This window comes from Caretta caretta, chromosome 7, assembly GCF_965140235.1.
Source record: "Caretta caretta isolate rCarCar2 chromosome 7, rCarCar1.hap1, whole genome shotgun sequence".
Lineage (NCBI taxonomy): Eukaryota > Metazoa > Chordata > Testudines > Cheloniidae > Caretta > Caretta caretta.
This window is the reverse complement of record NC_134212.1, coordinates 2,447,493-2,468,468: the sequence shown is the minus strand read 5'-3', so window position 1 is coordinate 2,468,468 and position 20,976 is coordinate 2,447,493. Positions and strand designations below refer to the sequence as shown.

The following is a 20,976-nucleotide window of genomic DNA, read 5'->3' as shown; positions in this document are numbered from 1 at the left end:
GTTGTGATGATTCTATTCAGGTTTTTTTTTATTCCCTCCTTCCTTTTGTCATTACTTGTGGGCTTGGAGGCAGAATTTGAGGGATGGGAATTGTCAAGGTTCCTTCCCCACTCTGAACTCTAGGGTACAGATGTGGGGACCTTCATGAAAGACCTCCTAAGCTTATTCTTACCAGCTTAGGTTAAAAACTTCCCCAAGGTACAAACTTTGCCTTGTCCTTGAACCGTATGCTGCCACCACCAAGCGTTTTAAACAAAGAACAGGAAAAGAGCCCACTTGGAGATGTCTTCCCCCAAAATATCCCCTAAGCCCTACACCCCCTTTCCTGGGGAAGGCTTGATAAGAATCCTCACCAATTTGTACAGGTGAACACAGACCCAAACCCTTGGATCTTAAGAACAATGAAAAATCAATCAGGTTCTTAAAAGAAGAATTTTAATTAAAGAAAAGGTAAAAGAATCACTTCTGTAAAATCAGGATGGTAAATACCTTACAGGGTAATCAGATTCAAAACAGAGAATCCCTCTAGGCAAAATCTTAAATTACAAAAAGACACAAAAACAGGAATATACATTCCATCCAGCACAGCTTATTTTACCAGCCATTAAACGAAAGGAAATCTAACGCATTTCTAGCTAGATTACTTACTAACTTAACAAGAGTTGTAAGTCTGCATTCCTGATCTGTTCCCGGCAAAAGCATCACACAGTCCAACAAACCCTTTGTTCCCCCTCCTCCCGATTCGAAAGTATCTTGTCCCCTCATTGGTCATTTTGGGTCAGGTGCCAGCAAGGTTATCTTGGCTTCTTAACTCTTTACAGGTGAAAGGGTCTTGCTTCTCGCCAGGAGGGATTTTATAGCACTACATACAGAAAGGTGATTACCCGTCCTTTTATATTTATGACAGGAATGCAGTGAGGGAGGTGCTTTGGTAAATAAGTTCAGAGATTATGTTCCAAATATAAAGAACAGACTAGAAAAAGGGGACAGAGATGCCAAGAGAAGTAGCTAGATGGGATGTCAAGACTAATGATTGCCATTGGCAGAGCAGAAAGGGTAGAAAGATCATAGAAATGTAGGGCTGGACGGGGCCTTGGGAAATCCATCAAATCCAGCCCCCTGCACTGAGGTAGGACCAAGTAAACCTAAACCATTCCTCACAGGTGTTTATTCAACCTGTCCTAACATCCAGTGATGGGGATTCCACAACCTTCCTTAGAAACCTATTCCAGAGTTTAACTATAGTTATAGTTAGAACGTTTTCCCTAATATCTAGCCTAAATATCCCTTGTTGTACATTGAGCCCATTATGCCTTGTCCCACCTTTAGTGGACATGGAGAACAATTGATTGCTGTCCTTTTTAATAACAATCCTTGACCTATTTGAAGACTTATCAGGTGCCTCTCGGTCTTCTTTTTGCCAAGACTAAAAATGCTCAGTTGGGGTTTTTTTAAACCTTTCCTAATAAGTCATGTTTTCTAACACTTTTATCATTTGTTGCTCTCCTCTGGATTCTCTCCAGTTTATCCACATCTTTCCTGAAGTGTGGTGCTGAGAATTAGACACAGTATTCCAGCTGAGGCCTCAAGTCACCAGTGTTGAGTAGAGTGGAACACTTACCTTCTGTGTCTTACACATGACACTCCTGTTAATACACCCCAGAATATTAGCCTTTTTCGCAACTGCATTACATTGCTGACTCATACTTACCATGTGATCCTCTATAACCCTCAGATCCTTTTCAGCAGTTCTACTACCTAACTAGTTATTCCCCATTTTGTAGTTGTGCATTTGATCTTTCCTTCCTAAGTATAGTACTTTGCATTTGTCTTTATTGAATTTCATCTTGTTTTAATTCAGACCAATTCTCCAGTTTGTCACTTTTAATTTTAATCCTATCCTCCAAGTGCTTGCAACCCCTCCCTGCTCAATTTTATCTGCAAATTTTACAAGCACACCCTCAACTCCATTATCCAAGTCATTCATGAAACATTGACTAGTACCAGACACGGGACTGACCACTGATGGGCTCCACTAGATATCCCAGTTTGACAGTGAACCACTGAAAACTACTCCGAATTTAGTCCTTCAACCAGTTTTGCACCTACCTTATAATAATTTCATGTAGACCACACCTCCCTAGTTTGCTGAGGAGAATGAAATGTGGGACTTGGTCAAAAGCCTTACTGAAAAGCAAGGTATATCACATTTACCGCTTCCCCCATACACTAGGCCAGTTACCCTGTCAAAGGAGGAAATTAGGCTGTTTTGGCATGATTTGTTCTTGGCAAATCCACATTAGCTATTCCTTAAAATCATATTATCCTTTAGTAGCTTACAAATTGATTGTTTAATAATTTGTTGCAGTATCTTTCCAGGGACCAAAGTTAGGCTGACTGATCTATAATGCCCCAAGTGCTTCTTGTTTCTCTTTTTAAAGATAGGTACTTTTTTATTTTCAGCTCATTAAAGAGCTCCTGGTGGAACCATATTGACCTCTTGCTATTCTGCCTATCTTTCCTTCACATTGGAATAGTTTGCAGTTCTTCCCTTAATACTATTTCTTTGAGAAACTACAGGCTCTCCTGAATTTTTTTTCCTCAGGTTTTCTTCCCTGCCATTTCTCTGCGTTTCTTAAAGTGTACTTTCTTGAAGTCCATTGTCCTTATTCTTTCCTTTCCTCCGAATCATGAAGTCTATCATTTCATGATCACTTTCACACAAATTGTCTTCCACCTTCAGATTCACTAACAATTCCGCCGTGTTGGTCAGAATCAAGTCTAAAATGCCTTTTCCTTTGTTACTTCCTCCACTTTTTGAAATGAAGAAGAAGAACATTCCAAGAACTTATTGGACATTTTCTGTTTTGCCATATTACTTTTCCAACAGATATCTGGGTAGTTAGTATCCCCCATTACTACCACGCCTTGCTTTCTGGGTATTTCTGTTACTTATAATAGAATCATAGAATATTAGGGTTGGAAGAGACCTCAGGAGGCATCTAGTCCAACCCCCTGCTCAAAGCAGGACCAACCCCAACTAAATCATCCCAGCCAGGGTGTTGTCAAGCCGGGCCTCAAAAACCTCTATGGATGGAAATTCCACCACCTCCCTAGGTAATCCATTCCAGTGCTTCACAACCCTCCTAGTGAAATAGTTTTTCCTAATATCCAACCTAGACCTCCCCCACTGCAACTTGAAACCATTGCTCCTTGTTCTGTCATCTGCCATCACTGAGACCAGCTGAGCTCCATCCTCTTTGGAACCCCCCTTCAGGTAGTCAAATCCCCCCTCACTCTTCTCTTCTGCAGACTAAATAAGCCCAGTTCTCTAAGCCTCTCCTCATAAGTCGTATGCCCCAGCACCCTAATCATTTTTGTTGCTCTCGGCTAGACTCTCTAATTTGTCCACATTCGGTGGGGACAAAAATGGACGCAATACTCCAGATGTGGCTCACCAGTGCCAAATAGAGGGGAATAATCACTTCTCTCGCTCTGCTGGCAATGATCCCACTAATGCAGCCCAATATGCCATTAGCCTTCTTGGCAACAAGAGCACACTGCTGACTCATATCCAGCTTCTCATCCACTGTAATCTCCACGTCCTTTTCTGCAGAACTGCCGCTTAGCCAATCGATCCCCAGCCTGTAGCAGTGCATGGGATTCTTCCATCCTAAATGCAGGATTTTGCACTAGTCCTTGTTGAACCTCATCAGATTTGTTCTAGAAATGCATCATTCACCTCCTCTTCCTGATTTGAAGGTCTATAATAGATCTCTACCATGACATCACCCCTATTTTGACCCCTTTTACATCTTTACTCTCAACTCAGACTTTCAACTGGTCTGCCTCTCATCTCATTCTGGACCTCTGAAAAAAAATATGTACGAATAGTAATATGGAATAAGATAGGAGATTAGGCCTCAAATACAGACAGGGCCTGCACAGTGTTGGGCCATGAAGACAAACACAGGAAGCTTGAATCAGATACACAAATGTACCTAAAAGATATACAATTTTGGGGAGAGTTACTTGTGCAAGAAGGAATTAATTTCAGCCCAACACTTTGTGCCAAGAACTAAAGGGAGACGGGGAGAGAATCCACTCCAAACCCCCCGAGGCACCACTCTGAGCTGAACTAATATCCCTATTCCAGCTCATGAGCTTAAATAATGTGTGCAGTTCCCCAGGATCCTGTACTGGGGTAGCCCCCTGCCAAAGCCTTTAAGAAAGTGATGTGGCAGAGGCCTTACTCCAAATGGCTCCATGCGCACAATGCTATTTGCAGGTAGGGAGGACTCTCCCACCAGGATCCACAGAGTTTTCATAGATTTAAGGCCAGATGGGACCATTATGATCATCTACTCTGAGTTTCTGAATAACACAGGCCACAGAATTTCACCCACTGATTCCTGCATAAAGCCCATGACCTCTGTCTGAGCTACAGCATATCTTCTAGAGATTAAATAAAAACTGAATGTAAGATTTCAAGTGATGGAGACTCCACCAAACCCGAGGAAGACTACTACAGGACAGGCCCAACAAGGAAAATAACAGAACTCCACTGGCCATCACGTACAGCCCCCAGCTAAAACCTCTCCAGCACATTATCAACGATCTACAACCTATCCTGGAAAACAATCCCTCACTCTCACAGACCCTGGGAGGCAGGCCAGTCCTCGCTTACAGACAGCCCCCCAACCTGAAGCAAATACTCACCAGCAACTACAAACCACACCACAGAAACACTAACCCAGGAACCAATCCCTGTAGCAAACCTCGTTGTCTACTCTGTCCCCATATCTACTCTAGTGACACCATCAGAGGACCTAACCACATCAGCCACACCATCAGAGGCTCATTCACCTGCATGTCTACTAATGTTATATATGCCATCATGTGTCAGCAATGCCCCTCTGCCACGTACATTGGCCAAACCGGACAGTCCCTACGTAAAAGAATAAATGGACGCAAATCGGACCTCAGGAATGGTAACATACAAAAGCCAGTGGGAGAACACTTCAATCTTCCTAGACATTCTATAACAGATTTGAAAGTAACTGTACTTGAACAAAAAAATTTCAGAAACAGACTTCAAAGAAACAGCAGAATTAAAATTCATTTGCAAATTTAACACCATTAATTTGGGCTTGAATAGGGACTGGGAGTGGCTGGCTCCTTACAGAAGCAGCTTTACCTCTCCTGGAATTGACACCTCCTCATCTATTATTGGGAGTGGACTACATCCACCCTGATCGAATTGGCCCTGTCAACACTGGTTCTCCACTTGTGAGGTAACTCCCGTCTCTTCATGTGTCAGTATATAATGCCTGCATCTGTAATTTTCACCCCATGCATCTGAAGAAGTGGGGATTTACCCATGAAAGCTTATGCCCAAATCAATCTGTTAGTCTTTAAGGTGCCACCAGATAAAGGACCGTCATGCACAGGTTACTACGTGCCCCTCTGCTTTTTATCAGCATCAGTCACCACAGGCACCATAATAGAACTTTTGGAACCAATGTTTTTAGTCTCATGACAGAGCAGACAAAAGTTGCATGACCTATTCTTTGGGCAGGGCTACAGCATGCTTTTCAAGAGTCATTTAGTGGAACTGGCCTTTTGTTCCTGCCCCTTCCCGACAAAGATTACTAACTGTAAGCAGGACAACAGCATTCCCATAGTTCTGCTTTCAGACAAGTCCTGGGTCCCACCCTACAAAGTGCGAGCACCCTCACTTCCCACTGATGAGGGAGTTTAGTGTGAGATGGTGCTCACACTTTGCAGGTTCAGGTGCCTTGTTTATTAGACATGGAGCATAGCAGATAAAGCATGTTGTATCAAAATGCCATACCTTCCCCAATGTCTAGATAACATACTAAGTCTATGGTAAATAGCAAAACAAAACTCTACCATTTTCTTTTGTTGCCTCACAATAGTGAAAAATAGAATTCAATCCAGGGAAGTGCCAGGGGATGCCAACAACATTTAAATGAAAGTTTTCTGTGACTTGTTGCATCCAACTCTCTTGCAATCACCCATGAGACTTCCCACTTTGCAGACATCCCAGATGCTGCCAGAAGAATATGGGTGATTGATTGGGGCCGCAAGATTTAATGTATTCACTGAACCTTGCTCTGCTAACTGCTCATATTCATCTCAATAAGGATTGAATCAGCAGGTCACACTATGCCACCAGGATAATTACAGGCAGAATGTATGAGTTTTTTAAATCCACCCATTTTAGTTTATATCAAGCCTGAATGACAAGTAAGGTCCAAAAGGGCAGAGCAAATGCTTAGTATAATAAACAGACTGCAGATTGTTATAATATTGGGGCCCAATCCTGCAGTCCTGATGGAGACAAAATTCCCATTATTTTCAGTGGAAAGGTTGTTTGGGGGGGATATTTGCCTAAATAAGGACTTCAGGATTAGGCTTTTACCAGACTGCTGTACTCTGAAGAGACAGACATTTCATTGCAATTTAGAGCAAAGCCCAAGCAGCTAACACATATGTAAACTATTTATAAAAAGTAATTACTACTACAGTACACAATTTCCACACTTCTGTTTGGATCAGATTTCTCCACGTTTTGTTATTTGGTAATTTCGGCAGTATCTGGCTTTCACTAAGGTCCTGCTTTTTACTCAATTATCACAGCTAGGTTCACTGGAGCAGAAGAATGTCAAGGAGGCAACTTTGATGTTCTTAATATGTTTGTTTTCAGTTTCTGTAGATTTTTTTATCTTTTTTACTCATGAACGTGAAGGGTTAACATCGCTGGCTTTAGCAAGGCACATTGTGGACAGACGCAGTGGTGAGCTGGAGCCGGTTCGCACCGGTTCGCTAGAACTGGTTGTTAAATTTAGAAGCCCTTTTAGAACCGGTTGTTCCGCGAGGGAGAACCGGTTGTAAAAGGGCTTCTAAATTTAACCGGCCAAAAGTGGCGCCTTAGACGCCGACTCCACGGGTGGTCCAGCCCTGGAGCACCTAAGGGGAAAATTTGGTGGGTGCTGAGCACCCACCAGCAGCTCCCCGCCCCACCCCCCGGCCCCAGCTCACCTCCGCTCTGCCTCCTCCCCTGAATGCACCGCCCCACTCTGCTTCTCCGCCCCCCCAGGCTTCCCAGGAATCAGCTGTTCGCGCGGGAAGCCGAGGCAGGCTGAGAAGCGAGCAGCGGCTTCCTGCTGAGGCCCAGGGAGGTGGAGGTGAGCTCGGGGGGGGGGGGGGGGCACATAAGGAGGGCTGCCCGCGCCGCAGCAGGTAATCCGGGGGGCGCGCAGGGGAACCGCTCCCCGCCCCAGCTCACCTCTGCCACTGAGCGCGAAGCCGCCGCCTGCTTCTCAGCCCTCCCAGGCTTCCTGCTGAACAGCTGATTTGCGGGAAGCCGGGGGGGGAAGGGGGTGCTGAGAAGCAGAGTGGGGCGGCACGTTCAGGGGAGGAGGCGGAGGCGGAGCGGAGGTGAGCTGGGGGCGGGCGCGGGGCAGGGAGCTACCGGTGGGCGCTCTACACCCACCAAATTTTCCCCGTGGGGGCTCCAGCCCCGGAGCACCCAGGGAGTCTGAGCCTAAGGCGCCACTTTTGATGTGATCCGTGGGGGGAGCGTCTGCTCCTCCTGCTCCCCCACTAGCTACGCTCCCCCGCCCCTAGGAGCCAGAGGGACCTGCTGGATTCTTCCCGGGAGCCGTGCCAGGGAAGCACCGCTGGGACTCCTCACCTCGCCCCCCGGCAGGTCCCTCTGGCTCTTAGGGGTGGGGTGGGCACCCACTACGGTGAGCCATGAGACCCTCCTGCCCGGTTCTGGGGGCAGTTATGGGACAGGGGAGGGGGGTGGATGGGGCAGCGGTCCTGGGGGGGCCATCAAGGAATGCAAGGGGGGGTTGGATGGGGCAGGAGTCCCGAGGGGCAGGGGTGGGCAACGACTCCCTCATGGGGTGAGGAGGGAACCCGTTGTTAAGATTTTGGCAGCTCATCCCTGGATAGACGTAGACAAAATCAGTGGGAGGGACATTCTTCTAGTAGCCCTCTGGCTCCCAGCCCATGGCCCCTGTATAGGAGCTTTGCTCATCCCACATTTGGAAGGGCTCCACCCAGTAAAGCGCTTAAGCACATACTTAACCTTCAGCACATTTGAAATCCCACTGGATTTAATACGACTACTCATGTGCTTTAAGTACATGCTAAAGTACTTTGCTGGATAAGGGCCAAGGATGGGATTGCAATAGGTTTTGTAGAGCTTCCGGTCAGTGTTCAACTCCCCATTCTGCATATCTGTGTGCAGGCAGCGGGTGCTGGTGAGGTAACAGGGACATGAAAGACTTCTCCAATACCAAGTTTGTCTTCACTGGACCAGTGGTTCTCAACCAGGGGCCCAGGGCCGCAAGCAGGTTTCAGGGGGGTAGCCAAGCAGGGCCAGCGTTAGACTTGCTGGGCCCAGGGCAGAAAGCCAAAGACCCAGAACATGGGGCTGAAGCCTGGGACCCTGAACACTGCCACCCGGAGCTGAAGCCAAAGCCTGAGCAATGTAGCTTCGTGGGGACCCCTGTGGTTTAGAGGCCCTAGGCAGGTGCCCTGTTTGCTACTCTTTAGCGCCAGCCCTGGCTTTTATATGCAGAAAACTAGTTATTGTGGCACAGCTGGGCTGTGGAGTTTTTAATAGCATGTTGTGGGGGCCTCAGAAAGAAAAAGGTAGAAACCCCCTCCACTAGGCCATTAGAGCATGGCCCTGAGGGACCGTGTTTAATAGAACTCAGCAGGCAGTGTAGATGGGGCAAATCGTATTTAACATGAATAGGTTTCATAAACAAAACTATTCAATAGTAACTATTGGCTGTTTCCCCACATAGACTTCTTCAGTTTGTGGCTGTTAGATAATTTTCAGTGCAAAGTATATTTTAGTACACACACAAATACCCTCTCTTCTCATAGAGATGACTTCTCATTCTCCACAGTGTAGCAGTACTAAAGGTTATGTCTCAAGGTCATCCCCTTGGGGTGAAGGCAGACACCTCGCTTACCTCCTAAGTCGTTCCCTGCGACAGCAGTCCTGTGGGCCAGTCCTTGGGTATGGGGTATAGCTCTGTGTCTGTACCTCTGAGCAAGTCCACCCACTTCCAGAGCGCGTGTAAGTAAAACAGTCCAAACAAGAAGGAAAGTGTTCCAAGGCCCATGAGAGCCTCTTCTCACAAAGAAGGGGAAAGCAGGAAACAGACCAGCCCAACTTCTTGCCTCTTGCTTGGTACCCCCAAGCCGCTCCTCAGAAAGTAACCCAGTGCCATACTCTGGGATCCATGAGCTCAGGTTCTGCTAGTTTCTGAGTCTTGGGGCAGCCCCAGACATCCCATTGTATCCCAGTATGGCACTGTAGGTGTGCACCACCTTAGTTTCCCCCAGCTGGGGCAGCCATAGGTTCACTTTAAAAGCCAAGGGCAAGGAGAAGCTAACAAATAGCATGTCCCCTTTTCATCAGGTTTCAGGAACAGAGCAATTATAATACACAGTTCATAAGGGCCTCACCTCAGGGCCCCAGTTCAGAGCTCCCCAAACTTAAAGTCCCCAAAGCAAAGTCTCTGAATCTGGTTAGGCTAGTCTTCTGGAGCCTGAGAGAGAAACTACCACCTATTGCAGCTGCATGACTTCTATTCCCTCCTCCCTGGCTTGCCTGCGTGTTCCTGTTTAAATAGCCCAACCCTAAAGTAGGGCAGGGCACTGCCTCCCTTTTTACACCCCAATCTGTCCCTTAAAGGGGCAGTACACCCTTCACATGCCCTCACCGGGCTGAATTTCTCCCTTTTAAGGGCCTGGCTAGCCATACAGGTGCAGCAGGGTGTGGCTGATTGGGACCACAGGAGTTCTTTTAAGTCTCATTGACTGAGGTGTAGAGGGATGGCATCTGCCCCGCCATAAGCATGAAAAGTACAGGTGCGTCACCAGGACTCCTCAGAGCCAGACAAGAATGGCAGCCCTACAATTCCCCCCCAAATGCTCACACTATCTCCTCCAAAAAAGTCTGAACAGCCTCATGGCCAGCAACGATTCCAGTCCCAGAGCCAAAAACTGGCCATCACCTCAGTGCCCAGCAGGCCAGAGAGGCTGCACCGTGACAGACTCTGCATACAGCAGACACATCTTAGTCCTACAGTGTTCAGCCACCAAGTACCTGAGCTGTCTCCAACCCTCCTGTTTATAATCTTTCCCTCATTGGCTCAGCTCTCAGATGGTGAATGTGTGAGACTGTTCGCCCTCAATAGAAACCACAGCTACTGAGCATGTCTGGTAACCGCCCCTTGCCCCACACTTCTGGGTGTTTCTCAGTTGTTGTAACTAATTTGCCTTGCCTTGCTCTCTGTATCTGTGCAGAGGCACAGAGGATTCAGCTAAAATCCATGTCTTCTCCCCACTGCTTCTCCCTTTTATGTGCTTAAAAATCAAATCCTGCAGAGCAAGCGGATGGGGTGCATTACTATGGCTGCTTTTAGGAATTCTACAGTCCCCAGTTTCACCCCGTCTGCAATATGTGGATGGCAGAGATACATTAAGGAGACTTCCTCTGCTTCAGAACAGAGTGATGGTGGCACTTGGGGACCCACTTGCTATGCCTGAATTAAAAACCCTATGTATGTGTTTCACTACAGGATAAGGTCCCTGTAACGGGGTGGTCACCCGCTCCTGCGAAATCAGCCCTGGGAGAGGGCTGTGGCTGGGAGCAAGCAGTTCCCAGGCTGATTGGGGGAAGAAGGCTCAGCTGGCCCTTATAAGAGGGCAGTGGGCCAGGCACAGAGAGAGTCTCCTTTAGCTGTAGAGGCAGACAGGCCTGGCTGCTGGGGAGCGCACCAGGGTACCTGAGGTGAAGCAGGGCTGGGGACGGCCAGAGGAGCTGGGAGGCTCCAGACTGGAAAAGCCCCAGGCTGCAGGCCTGGGAGATGGCCTAAGACAGGGTACGAGGTTGCAACAGGGCAGCCCACGGGTAGACAGAAGCAGCAGGTCCAAACCCCCCTTGCTTGTGATGAGTGGCTGATACACTATGGTCCACCCCAGTGTGCGGGGGCTCAATGGTGACTGGCAGTAGCCAAAGACTGAGGTGGGGGTTCCCTGAGGAGGGGAGACCTAGAGACTGTGGGGGTACTGCCAGGGGACAGCACCTCAGGGAAAGGGGCACTGGGGTCTGGGAGGGACACGGGAGCCAGAGGCACCGAGACACCGGCCTGCAGAGGGCGCTCTGGAGGCTGGAAGAGCTAATTTCCCTGGACAAGCAGTAGGAGGCACCGCAGCGGTGAGCCGTCACCCCGTCATAGTCCCATTTAAGTGAAAGGGGCTCTAGAGAAGATAAATGTTGGCTGTTACAACTCTGTTGAAAGCTTTGTTCAGCTGTTATCCAAGACTTTAGTTATCTGGAGCCATGTAACGAAGGGCTGCGCTCACTCACACAGCTCGAACAGAAATACAATGTGTGGATGGGGAAATCAGTCCTGTGCTGAGAGGCACAACTCAAAAGGAAGCTGCACCCATTTTACTCAGATCCACATCTTCATAGCTCATGGGGCGAGAAGTTCTTCTCCTCCAGTACAGACCAGAACTTGTACTGGAGAATAAAGTTTTGAATCAGCATCTCTGAGGCTCTCTGTGGCAGTCCCAAAACGGCTGACAAGTGACCTCAGCTGTAGCACTTACAGAATGCTGGAGCCCAGTGACGGAGACTGTCATCCAGTTTCCATCCTACTTTAACAATCAGAACAAGAACTTTATTGTTCACAGGTAAACAGTGCTGTTACTGCTGATCAGGGGTTTCAAAATATGAAATTTCAGGATTCTATACAGTGAATCCCATTTCAAATAAATCAGGATCTGTCTACAGTCACCACAGCAGAGTATCTGAGAAACCTCACGTAAACTGCTATGGGAAATGTTGATTGGTTAGTGGCTGCCACAATAACTGTACTATTTATTAGTATTACCATACTACATAGGAGCCCTAGTCATGCACCCAGACCCCCTTGCACTAGGCCCTATACAAACACAGAACAAAAAGACATTCCCTGCCCCCAAAGAGCTTACAATCTAAGTGGAAGACAAATGACAACAAATGGATACCGACAGTCTGACAGGGAGTAAAGGAAACAATACTGGTCGGCCTGATAAGCAGTGGTTTCAGCACACCAGCAGCCTGACCATTATCCAGTTTTTTTGTAAGTGGTCATGACAAAGAGTTGTGAGGAGGGTTTTGAAGAAGCATAATGAGGGGGCTCTGCAGATACTTGGGTGGAGAATCTCCCAAGAGTGAGGGCAGTGTAGGAGAAGACACAAAGGTGCTTGTTTGAAACTGTAATAAGTGGGTGAGAGAGGCTGGCATCATGAGCCAGTCAAAGGCAGGAGTTGACATTTTGACAGCAAATGAGGGACAAAAGGTAGGGTGGGGATAAGGCCTGAAGGTGAAGCCTTCTTTAAAACTTCTTTGGTACAAAAATCACATCTTTGAGTAAAAGATGAAAAGAAAGAAGGTGTTCGTGAAAAACTAGTCTGGTACAATGTTCAGCCTCCCATTTCCCAGCTGATAGAGATTGTTTTTTCTCTACCATCTGTCTTTGTGTCACACTTTCAGAGTAAAAAGGTCCTTAATGCAGAATATCATTTGTTCTTGATTCTTCTACAGCCACAAGAACGAGTGAATTTCTCAATAATCATGTTTGCTTGAGAGAAACACTTTGAGAGATTTCTCCCATTTAAGTTCTTCCTTTGTCCCTGCTCCTCATTTCCAGAGTACTTTGAGAGCTGGCATAGGTTTTCACTGATGAATGGGCCAGACCATTTTCTATTGTCATTGTGATTTTTTTCAATTTTCTTTTTTTAAGCAATCTTCACTTCTCAAACTTGCCTTCTCCTTCAGTTTTTCAGCATCTGCATTTTATTCCTAGCCTGCAGTGGAATACTGCTGTTAACATTTGTGATTAGGGATGGGCAAACTCCTTTTGTTTGTTTTAAATGTTGTGAGTTCAGAAGTTCAGCTTGAACTTGAATGCTGTTGGGCTTGTGGGAGAAACAGTGATAAAAGAACAAAGGGGGGAAATACAGTAGAAGAAACAGGATAAAAATGGAACACGAAGAAAGAATAAATTCTAAACGTAGATACATTAGAACTATCACATACAACACCCTCATCAGGTGCAATATATCCCCCCTCTGGTTAGCAATCCACAAAGAATAGCTGCCTGCTACTTCTTCAAGCTCATGTCCTTTAGCTCTCATGATAGAGCTTTGTACTGCAGCAATTCGGAGATTAACACCAGAAGGGCCATTGTGATAATTAGGTTGGACTAGATAACAGAGAATTTCACCCATTGATTCCTGCATTGAGCCCATAACTTGTGGCTGAGCTAGAGCATGGAGATGGAGCATACTATCTTTTAGGGAAAAAGAAAAGGAGTACTTGTGGCACCTTAGAGACTAACCAATTTATCTGAGCATAAGCTTTCGTGAGCTACAGCTCACTTCATCGGATGCATACTGTGGAAAGTATAGAAGATCTTTTTATACACACAAAGCATGAAAAAATGGGTGTTTACCACTACAAAAGGTTTTCTCTCCCCCAACCCCACTCTCCTGCTGGTAACAGCTTATCTAAAGTGTTCACTCTCCTTATAATGAAAAGGAGTACTTGTGGCACCTTAGAGACTAACCAATTTATTTGAGCATAAGCTTTCGTGAGCTACAGCTCACTCCATCGGAACTGTAGCTCACGAAAGCTTATGCTCAAATAAATTGGTTAGTCTCTAAGGTGCCACAAGTACTCCTTTTCTTTTTGCGAATACAGACTAACATGGCTGTTACTCTGAAACCTATCTTTTAGGGGCCACACAGCAGCCACAATCAGAGCCATCTGCATATAATCAAGGAGGGTCCCTGCTCCACAGGAGGGCTGCCCTATTTAACACAGGAAGAGGCAGCTGAATGTGTGTAACATTGAGATTAGATGGTAAATAATTGGTATGGGATGGTGATCTCTGGCCCAGGCCCTTGACAATTTGTCTGACCAGGCCCAGGGACTTTATGTTTTGAGTAATCCAAATCTGTGCTCTGAAGCAAGAGTCTTTTGCCAGGATCCCAGCAAGCACAGTCAGGGCCAAGGGTCAAAGCAAGGGCAAACCAAATGATGCAGGTCTGTGCAAAATTGCACTTAGCATGCCCCTTTTATCAGCATAGTTTTTTCCATTCTTGCTGTAAAGATCCAAAGTGATGGAGAATCCACCGTATCCCTAGGTAAATTGTTCCAATGGTTAAATACCTGCACTATTAAAAATGTGCACCTTATTTCTGGTTTGAATTTGTCAACCTACAGTACTGAATATTCTGGGTTCAAAACTACTGCCAACCCATGTGTGTGTGGGGGGGGGCATTACAGTACTTTCCCATGTGCTCATCTAGCTTTTGGGGAGGAGGCAGTTCTACCTTAGTACAATATTCCCTTTAGCTAGCGAAAAAAATACCCTTTAACTGAAGTGATGCTGCAATTAAATTTTTCACAGTAAATTGCATGAAATGAAGGTCTGCAAACTTGAACTAGTTTTGTGAAGGGAAGTCGTGCTTTAACAATCTATCAGAATTCTTGGCGGGTGTCAACAAGCAGGCGGATAAGGGTGATCCACTCAAATGCAGTGTACTTGGATTGTCAGAAAGCCTTTGATCAGTGCCCTCGCCAGAACTAAAATAGTCATGGGATAACAGCAGGGGCCTGTATAAGGGGGTCAAGCAGGGGCACAAGGCCCCTTCAATAATCGGGGGCACAGAACTCCTCCGCCACAGCCAAGTACTTGTGGCTACATTTATTCAGATGGCTCCATGGCGCATGAATTTTCATTGAAATGGTGAGTGTACTGCTGTTTATTTTTAGGCATATGACTTATGTGCATGTGTTGATATGGTTTGATGTGTATACTGTGTGTGTTTAACGTGCCCCTCTGAAAGCAGTCAAATTTAAATTCCTGTGCACACCCCATCTCAAAAAGGATAGGGTAGAATGAGAAAAGTTTCAGAGAAGGGCAACAAGGATGATCCAGGGTATGGAAGCCATTCTATATGAGGAGAGACTAAAAAGATTAGGGCTGTTAAAGTTAGAAAAGAAACAACTAAGGGGGGATATGATAGAGGTTTATAAAATCATGAAAGGTGTGGAAAAAGTGAATAAGGAAATGTTATTTACTCTTTCCCACAATACAAAAACCAGGGATCACCCAATGAAATTCATAGGCAACAGGTTTAATACAAACAAGAAGTATTCTTTAATACAAACACAATTAACCTGTGGAACTCATTGCCATGGGGTAATCTGATGGCCAAAAGTACAACTGAGTTCAAAAAAAGATAAGTTCATAGAGGATAAATCTGTGACAGGGTTCACTCACCAGAGCAGCGCCCCCTGCTGGTTGTGTCTGGGATTAGCTCTCTCAGCCAGCACGCTCTCTCTGCTGGTGCCTCTCCTGCCACCTTTTCCACCCACCCATCTCAGCCCAGGAACCACAGCATCCTTTTCATGCCTCGTCCCTCTGGCCATGTCACCATCTGTGGTTTCCCCCCTTCCAGGGGTTAGGTATCTCAGTCCAACTGTCAAGCCACTTTCCCAGTGGTGGGGAGGGGAGATCTGGGAATAACAGCAGTCAAGTGCCTTGAAACCACAGGCTTTGGTTCAAAGCTGCCCTTGTTAATCTTCAGTAAGGATTCTTCCTAGAAGGGCACCAACTTGCAAAGTATTAAATTGTTTGCAGATTTGATGCAAGGAATCACCAAAAAAAAATATATATATATATATCTGATGTTTCCTGCCTGCTTTGTATATCTGCAGTTGACAAACTCCCACCAACATTCTGCTGTCCATTCCCAGAAGTGAGCCTTTATCTTTCACTTCCCAGCCCACAGACCAAAAATCCTCAGCTACATCCTGTACTGTTGCCTACATATGTATTTTTAATGAGTTGTAAACTTGGTTCAGGAAAGAAAATAAGTTGATGTGTGAAACCCAGAATTTTAGCAAACTATAACACACCAATAAATGAGAGAGTTGAATAAGTGGAAAAGTGAATCTGGAGAGTTGTGTTGAATTGTTCTTGTTCTCAGTTCTGTTATCAAATTCAAGTTGTGCTCACTGTTTTCCTTTTTTGTACTACAACCTCCCTTAGTTGGTTGCTGGGAGGATTAGTTACTATTCTTCTGGTGTTTTGAAAATATAAATCAATATATAATTGTGAAGTAGGTCTGTACATCTTGGGCCCCAATCCTGCAAAGACGTATGTATACATTGCCTTCAATGAGACTACTCAGAGTATAAGGTTAGGCATGTGCATTAGTCTTTGCAAGATCTGGACCTCAGGCAGTAGCATCTGCCGCATTTCAATCCAGAGACATATCTGGGAGGAAGACATCCCTGGCAATGTTGTTCTTTACTCTGATGACAGCTTCCCATAGTTCTGACTGGGAACCCTCTCATGTCCTGCCAAGTTCCACAGGGAGGGAAGTTTCATCATTAAAAGCCCCATTTCCATAAGCTTTATTAATTATTATTATTAATTATTTAACACTGACACTGTGGTAGTACCTAGAGGCCATAACCAGGTTGGGCCCTATTGTGCTAGACAACATACAAGTATAAAATACAGGGCAGACCCTGCTCCAAAGAGCTTTGAGCCACAATTCTGGCCCTTTAAAGATCTACCCTTCATGTCTCTTGATTTGCACTAGCTTTACATCTCACTTTGTACTGGCTACTCCAGCACTTTTCAAAGCATTCTGGCTACCCTGCCTGTCAAGGAAATGTGCATTGACCTCCAACAGGAAAAGGTAGTGTACCTGTTAGTGGAAAGCAATTAAGTTAATAATGAAAATAGCCACGCTTTGTGTAGTTCTGCCAAAAACCTGAGATTTATTAACAGAACATTGGCTTGGAAATAAAAGTGTTAAGCCCTATTTAGGTGACTTTTATGTGCCTTTTCTACACATTCTGTTCTTGGGAAATCTGGGGAATTTAACTGTACAAATAGATGCCCATTAAGAGTGCATGTGTTGTATCCAGAAAACCTTGAGCTCTGTACAAAGGATAATCAGTCCCAGCTACCCAGCAATACAAACTGCATGGAAGTGTTTTCAGCTTCACAGACTGCTTACAATTCATAAATAGCAGAAAGAAGAGGAGGGAAATAAAAATCTGAACATCTGCCAAACAGACAGGCCACAAAACACTCCAGGTGTGGATAAGAGCAGGAGCTGCAGATCGCCCAAGTGTTTCTTTTGAAAATTGCCTAGGATTATTTCTTAGGGCTCACTTTGCCATTTCCCTAAGCCCCGTTACACTGCTCATATGATATATAACGGGCCCTTTAAAGTGCCTTCATTGTCAAGAGATTCTCTGGCCAGCGGAGAGTGTGATGGCTCTATACCTGCTCTCTCCAGCATAAGGAGCATACCAGGGCACACTGGGGAAGGGAGATGATATGGCCTGCTGCTGGGGGCATGTCTCCCAGCACTGGTTAACTGACTTGTGTTAGTGGGGCTCAGGCTAGTGCTCTGAACATACCAATGTGGACATTCTATCTTGGGCTCTCAAGCCCACCTAACCCCCTTGGCTCCAGAGCCTGAGCCAGAACATCCACACTGCTCTTTTGTTTCGTGCTCTAGCAAGAGTCCTGCAAACACAAGTCTGTTAACCAGTGCTGGGAAACATGCTTCCAGCAGCAATGTAGACATACCCTAGGGAGTCCTGGGCATCCTGAGTGTGTCAGACCAACCCTGAAATGTCTGACTTTGTAGGGCCCCAAAAGGCCCATGGCTGTCTCAGTAATAAAGGTTTCAGAGTAACAGCCGTGTTAGTCTGTATTCGCAAAAAGAAAAGGAGTACTTGTGGCACCTTAGAGACTAACCAATTTATTTGAGCATAAGCTTTCGTGAGCTACAGCTTACTTCATCGGACGCATAAACTCAGAGCCACCTTTGCCTTCTCTTGCTGCATTCCTGCGCAGGCATAGAGAATCAGGGCCACATTGTTTAAGTATTTGGTACATTCTAAGCCCACTTGGAATTAGCTCTGACTCATAAATAAAATGGCACTAAGACAGATTTGGGGTCATGATATCTACCTAATATTCCATATACCTTTATGCAGAAGTAGTCCTTGATTAGTAGCCCACACATTTACCACATAGTTTCTCGTAGAAGTTGCCCTCATTCAATATCTGCTCCTTTACGATGCATCTTTCAGAGAAACTGCAGGAGAAAGCAATAAAAGCAGTGGCTCATACACGAAGATATACAGGATGTTCCCTCTGCTAACACAGCTGAAGGCCATGATTACCATTTCTAACCAAGCAAATGCCCCTGTGTATGATATTACAAGCTCTGAACCATGATGTGCAGACAATGAGATGATACAAGCCTTATTTATGCTGTGAAACAAGCTGTTACCTTGATTGCAATTAGACAGGCCTCAATTCTGTGGCTGCTGTGCAGGTGCATCTCCCATGGGCTTGAGAAGTGGTTGCAATTACAGAGGAGTGGCAGGTAGGGGATGTTGACTTGGATCATTACGGGCTCTTCATTATGGATTTTCAAGTGCGCAGCACCCACAACTGAAATCTTATCCTCAGATGAGCTCAGCTCTCCTTTGGGAACCTAAATGTAAAGGTTAAGGTTTCAGACTTGCTCAGCACCCAAAGAGCTGAGCTCTTTTGAAAACCTGGCCTTATTATACATGTCACCTACCTCTGCCTCAGTCTGTTTGTCTGTAAAACAGGGGGGACAATGCTTAGCCATCTTTGTGGCTTTGGGGGCGAAAGGTACTAAGTATTATAACAATTATATTATACTGTTACTTAAAAATAATAAAAACTTCAAAAGTTTGAAAATATATTGGGCCAGATTGCTGGATATGGTATAGGCCTTTGTGCCACAACACCAACCATTTGTGGCCACTGAGTCGGCATATATGACTCCAAGAAGATCACCCCAGTTTGCAAGGGGAACCTCCAGTGGCATAAAGCCAGCGTGGGCTCCTACCCTCCGCCTCCCTACTGCTCTTATAGGGAATGTGGTTAGAGGAAAAGAGCCCCTATGTTGCCCTCTTCCCCAGTTGTAGTTTTGGCTGCTTGGGGCTGCTAGCACAAGTGTAAGTTGTAGGTGTAAGTTAGAGCAGCCCTAGGGCTTGCTGTGATTTACAGCAGGGGACCAGCTCTGAACACAGCAGTCCTTGGTTTGGGGGAGTACAAGAATGCGTTTTATGCTGCCTTTACAAGCTGAGCTGTGTGCCCCCCATGGCAGCCAAGAAGCTGTCAGATTGTGTTCCTCTCATTTTGTTTTTATTGTGCAGACTCTCATTTTACCCTCTTTCATCCCTGTTTGTGGTGCTCAAGCTTTAATTAGAGCTAAAACCACCACTAATGCTACCAGTCTCCTGATATTAACGTTCATTTCGGCTTTAGCAAAACAGGTGTCAGGAGGAACGAATATGATTGCATTTCGCTATTTAATTAACAGAATGGTAAAATTGGAGTGGTAATGAGTAAAACACTACTTTAACATTTAGCAGCATCAGAACTCCTAAGTTTTGGTAAAAATATGCAACACTAATGAGTTGTTATAATCCTTGAGGGTTGGGACCAGAAGTTGAATCCTTCATTATCCAATCAGAATCCTACTTTTGGCCTTGTCACTTTTGTAACCACTTTGAAGTGTGGCTGCAGCTTTCTCCCTTCCCTCCTCAGGGGTAAGCACCTGGATTCACCTATAGGGGCACCTGGTACTTCCACCCAAGGAAACTCCTCCTAGTGCAGAGAACACAGAGGGCCTGTCTCTTGGGAAAAAGAAAAGGAGTAATTGTGGCACCTTAGAGACTAACCAATTTATTTGAGCATGAGCTTTCGTGAGCTACAGCTCACTTCATCAGATGTATACCGTGGAAACTGCAGCAGACTTTATATACACACAGAGAATATGAAACAATACCTCCTCCCACCCCACTGTCCTGCTGGTAATAGCTTATCTAAAGTGATCAACAGGTGGGCCATTTCCAGCACAAATCCAGGTTTTCTCACCCTCCACCCCCTCCACCCCCCCACACAAATTCACTCTCCTGCTGGTGATAGCCCATCCAAAGTGACAACTCTTTACAAAGAGTGAGTTTAGGCTCAGGCTTTGATGGGTGGTGCAGCACTGAAATCAGTGGTCAGTTTAAAACACAATATCAAAATAAATAAGAAGGGATGTTCTTACAAAGTATCCACACCAAGGATAGTAAGATTGTCTTTGTGGCTCTCTGGTCTGGAATCAAATGTGGCATTAGAGTAAACTAACATTGCCATGGAATATGCCACAGAATTAGAAGTGCTTGCTGCGGAATTTGGTCCCATTTTGCCATGGAGTACCTGGGGCCCTGATACTGGTAGTTTAAAATGAGTCTAATGTGCAGCAGCGTTATTGAAATCAACTTGGGAGCTGCATGTGACCAGTGATTTTTTTTTAAAAGAACTCTTTACATATTCAGTTCAAGATAGAATCATAGAATATCAGGGTTGGAAGGGACCCCAGAAGGTCATCTAGTCCAACCCCCTGCTCAAAGCAGGACCAATTCCCAGTTAAATCATCCCAGCCAGGGCTTTGTCAAGCCTGACCTTAAAAACCTCTAAGGAAGGAGATTCTACCACCTCCCTAGGTAACGCATTCCAGTGTTTCACCACCCTCTTAGTGAAAAAGTTTTTCCTAATATCCAATCTAAACCTCCCCCACTGCAACTTGAGACCATTGCTCCTCGTTCTGTCATCTGCTACAATTGAGAACAGTCTAGAGCCATCCTCTTTGGAACCCCCTTTCAGGTAGTTGAAAGCAGCTATCAAATCCCCCCTTATTCTTCTCTTCTGCAGGCTAAACAATCCCAGCTCCCTCAGCCTCTCCTCATAACTCATGTGTTCCAGTCCCCTAATCATTTTTGTTGCCCTTCGCTGG

At 45.6% G+C, this 20,976-nt stretch overlaps 1 protein-coding gene across 5 annotated transcripts in view; it reads left to right on the top strand.

Moving 5' to 3' along the window:
* The first annotated feature begins 14,694 nt into the window (after positions 1 to 14,694).
* Positions 14,695 to 20,976, top strand: part of CFAP20DC (CFAP20 domain containing) — a 227,094-nt gene continuing 220,812 nt past the window's right edge. For 2 of the 5 annotated variants that reach the window (XM_075130189.1, XM_075130188.1), the window contains exon 1: positions 14,699 to 14,861. In XM_075130189.1, the coding sequence (XP_074986290.1) occupies positions 14,836 to 14,861 (26 nt within the window). In that variant the 5' untranslated portion in view covers positions 14,699 to 14,835. Of the gene's footprint in view, positions 14,862 to 20,976 lie in introns of all 5 variants that reach the window. The other 3 variants (XM_075130187.1, XM_075130190.1, XM_075130197.1) reach the window with 3 other exon arrangements.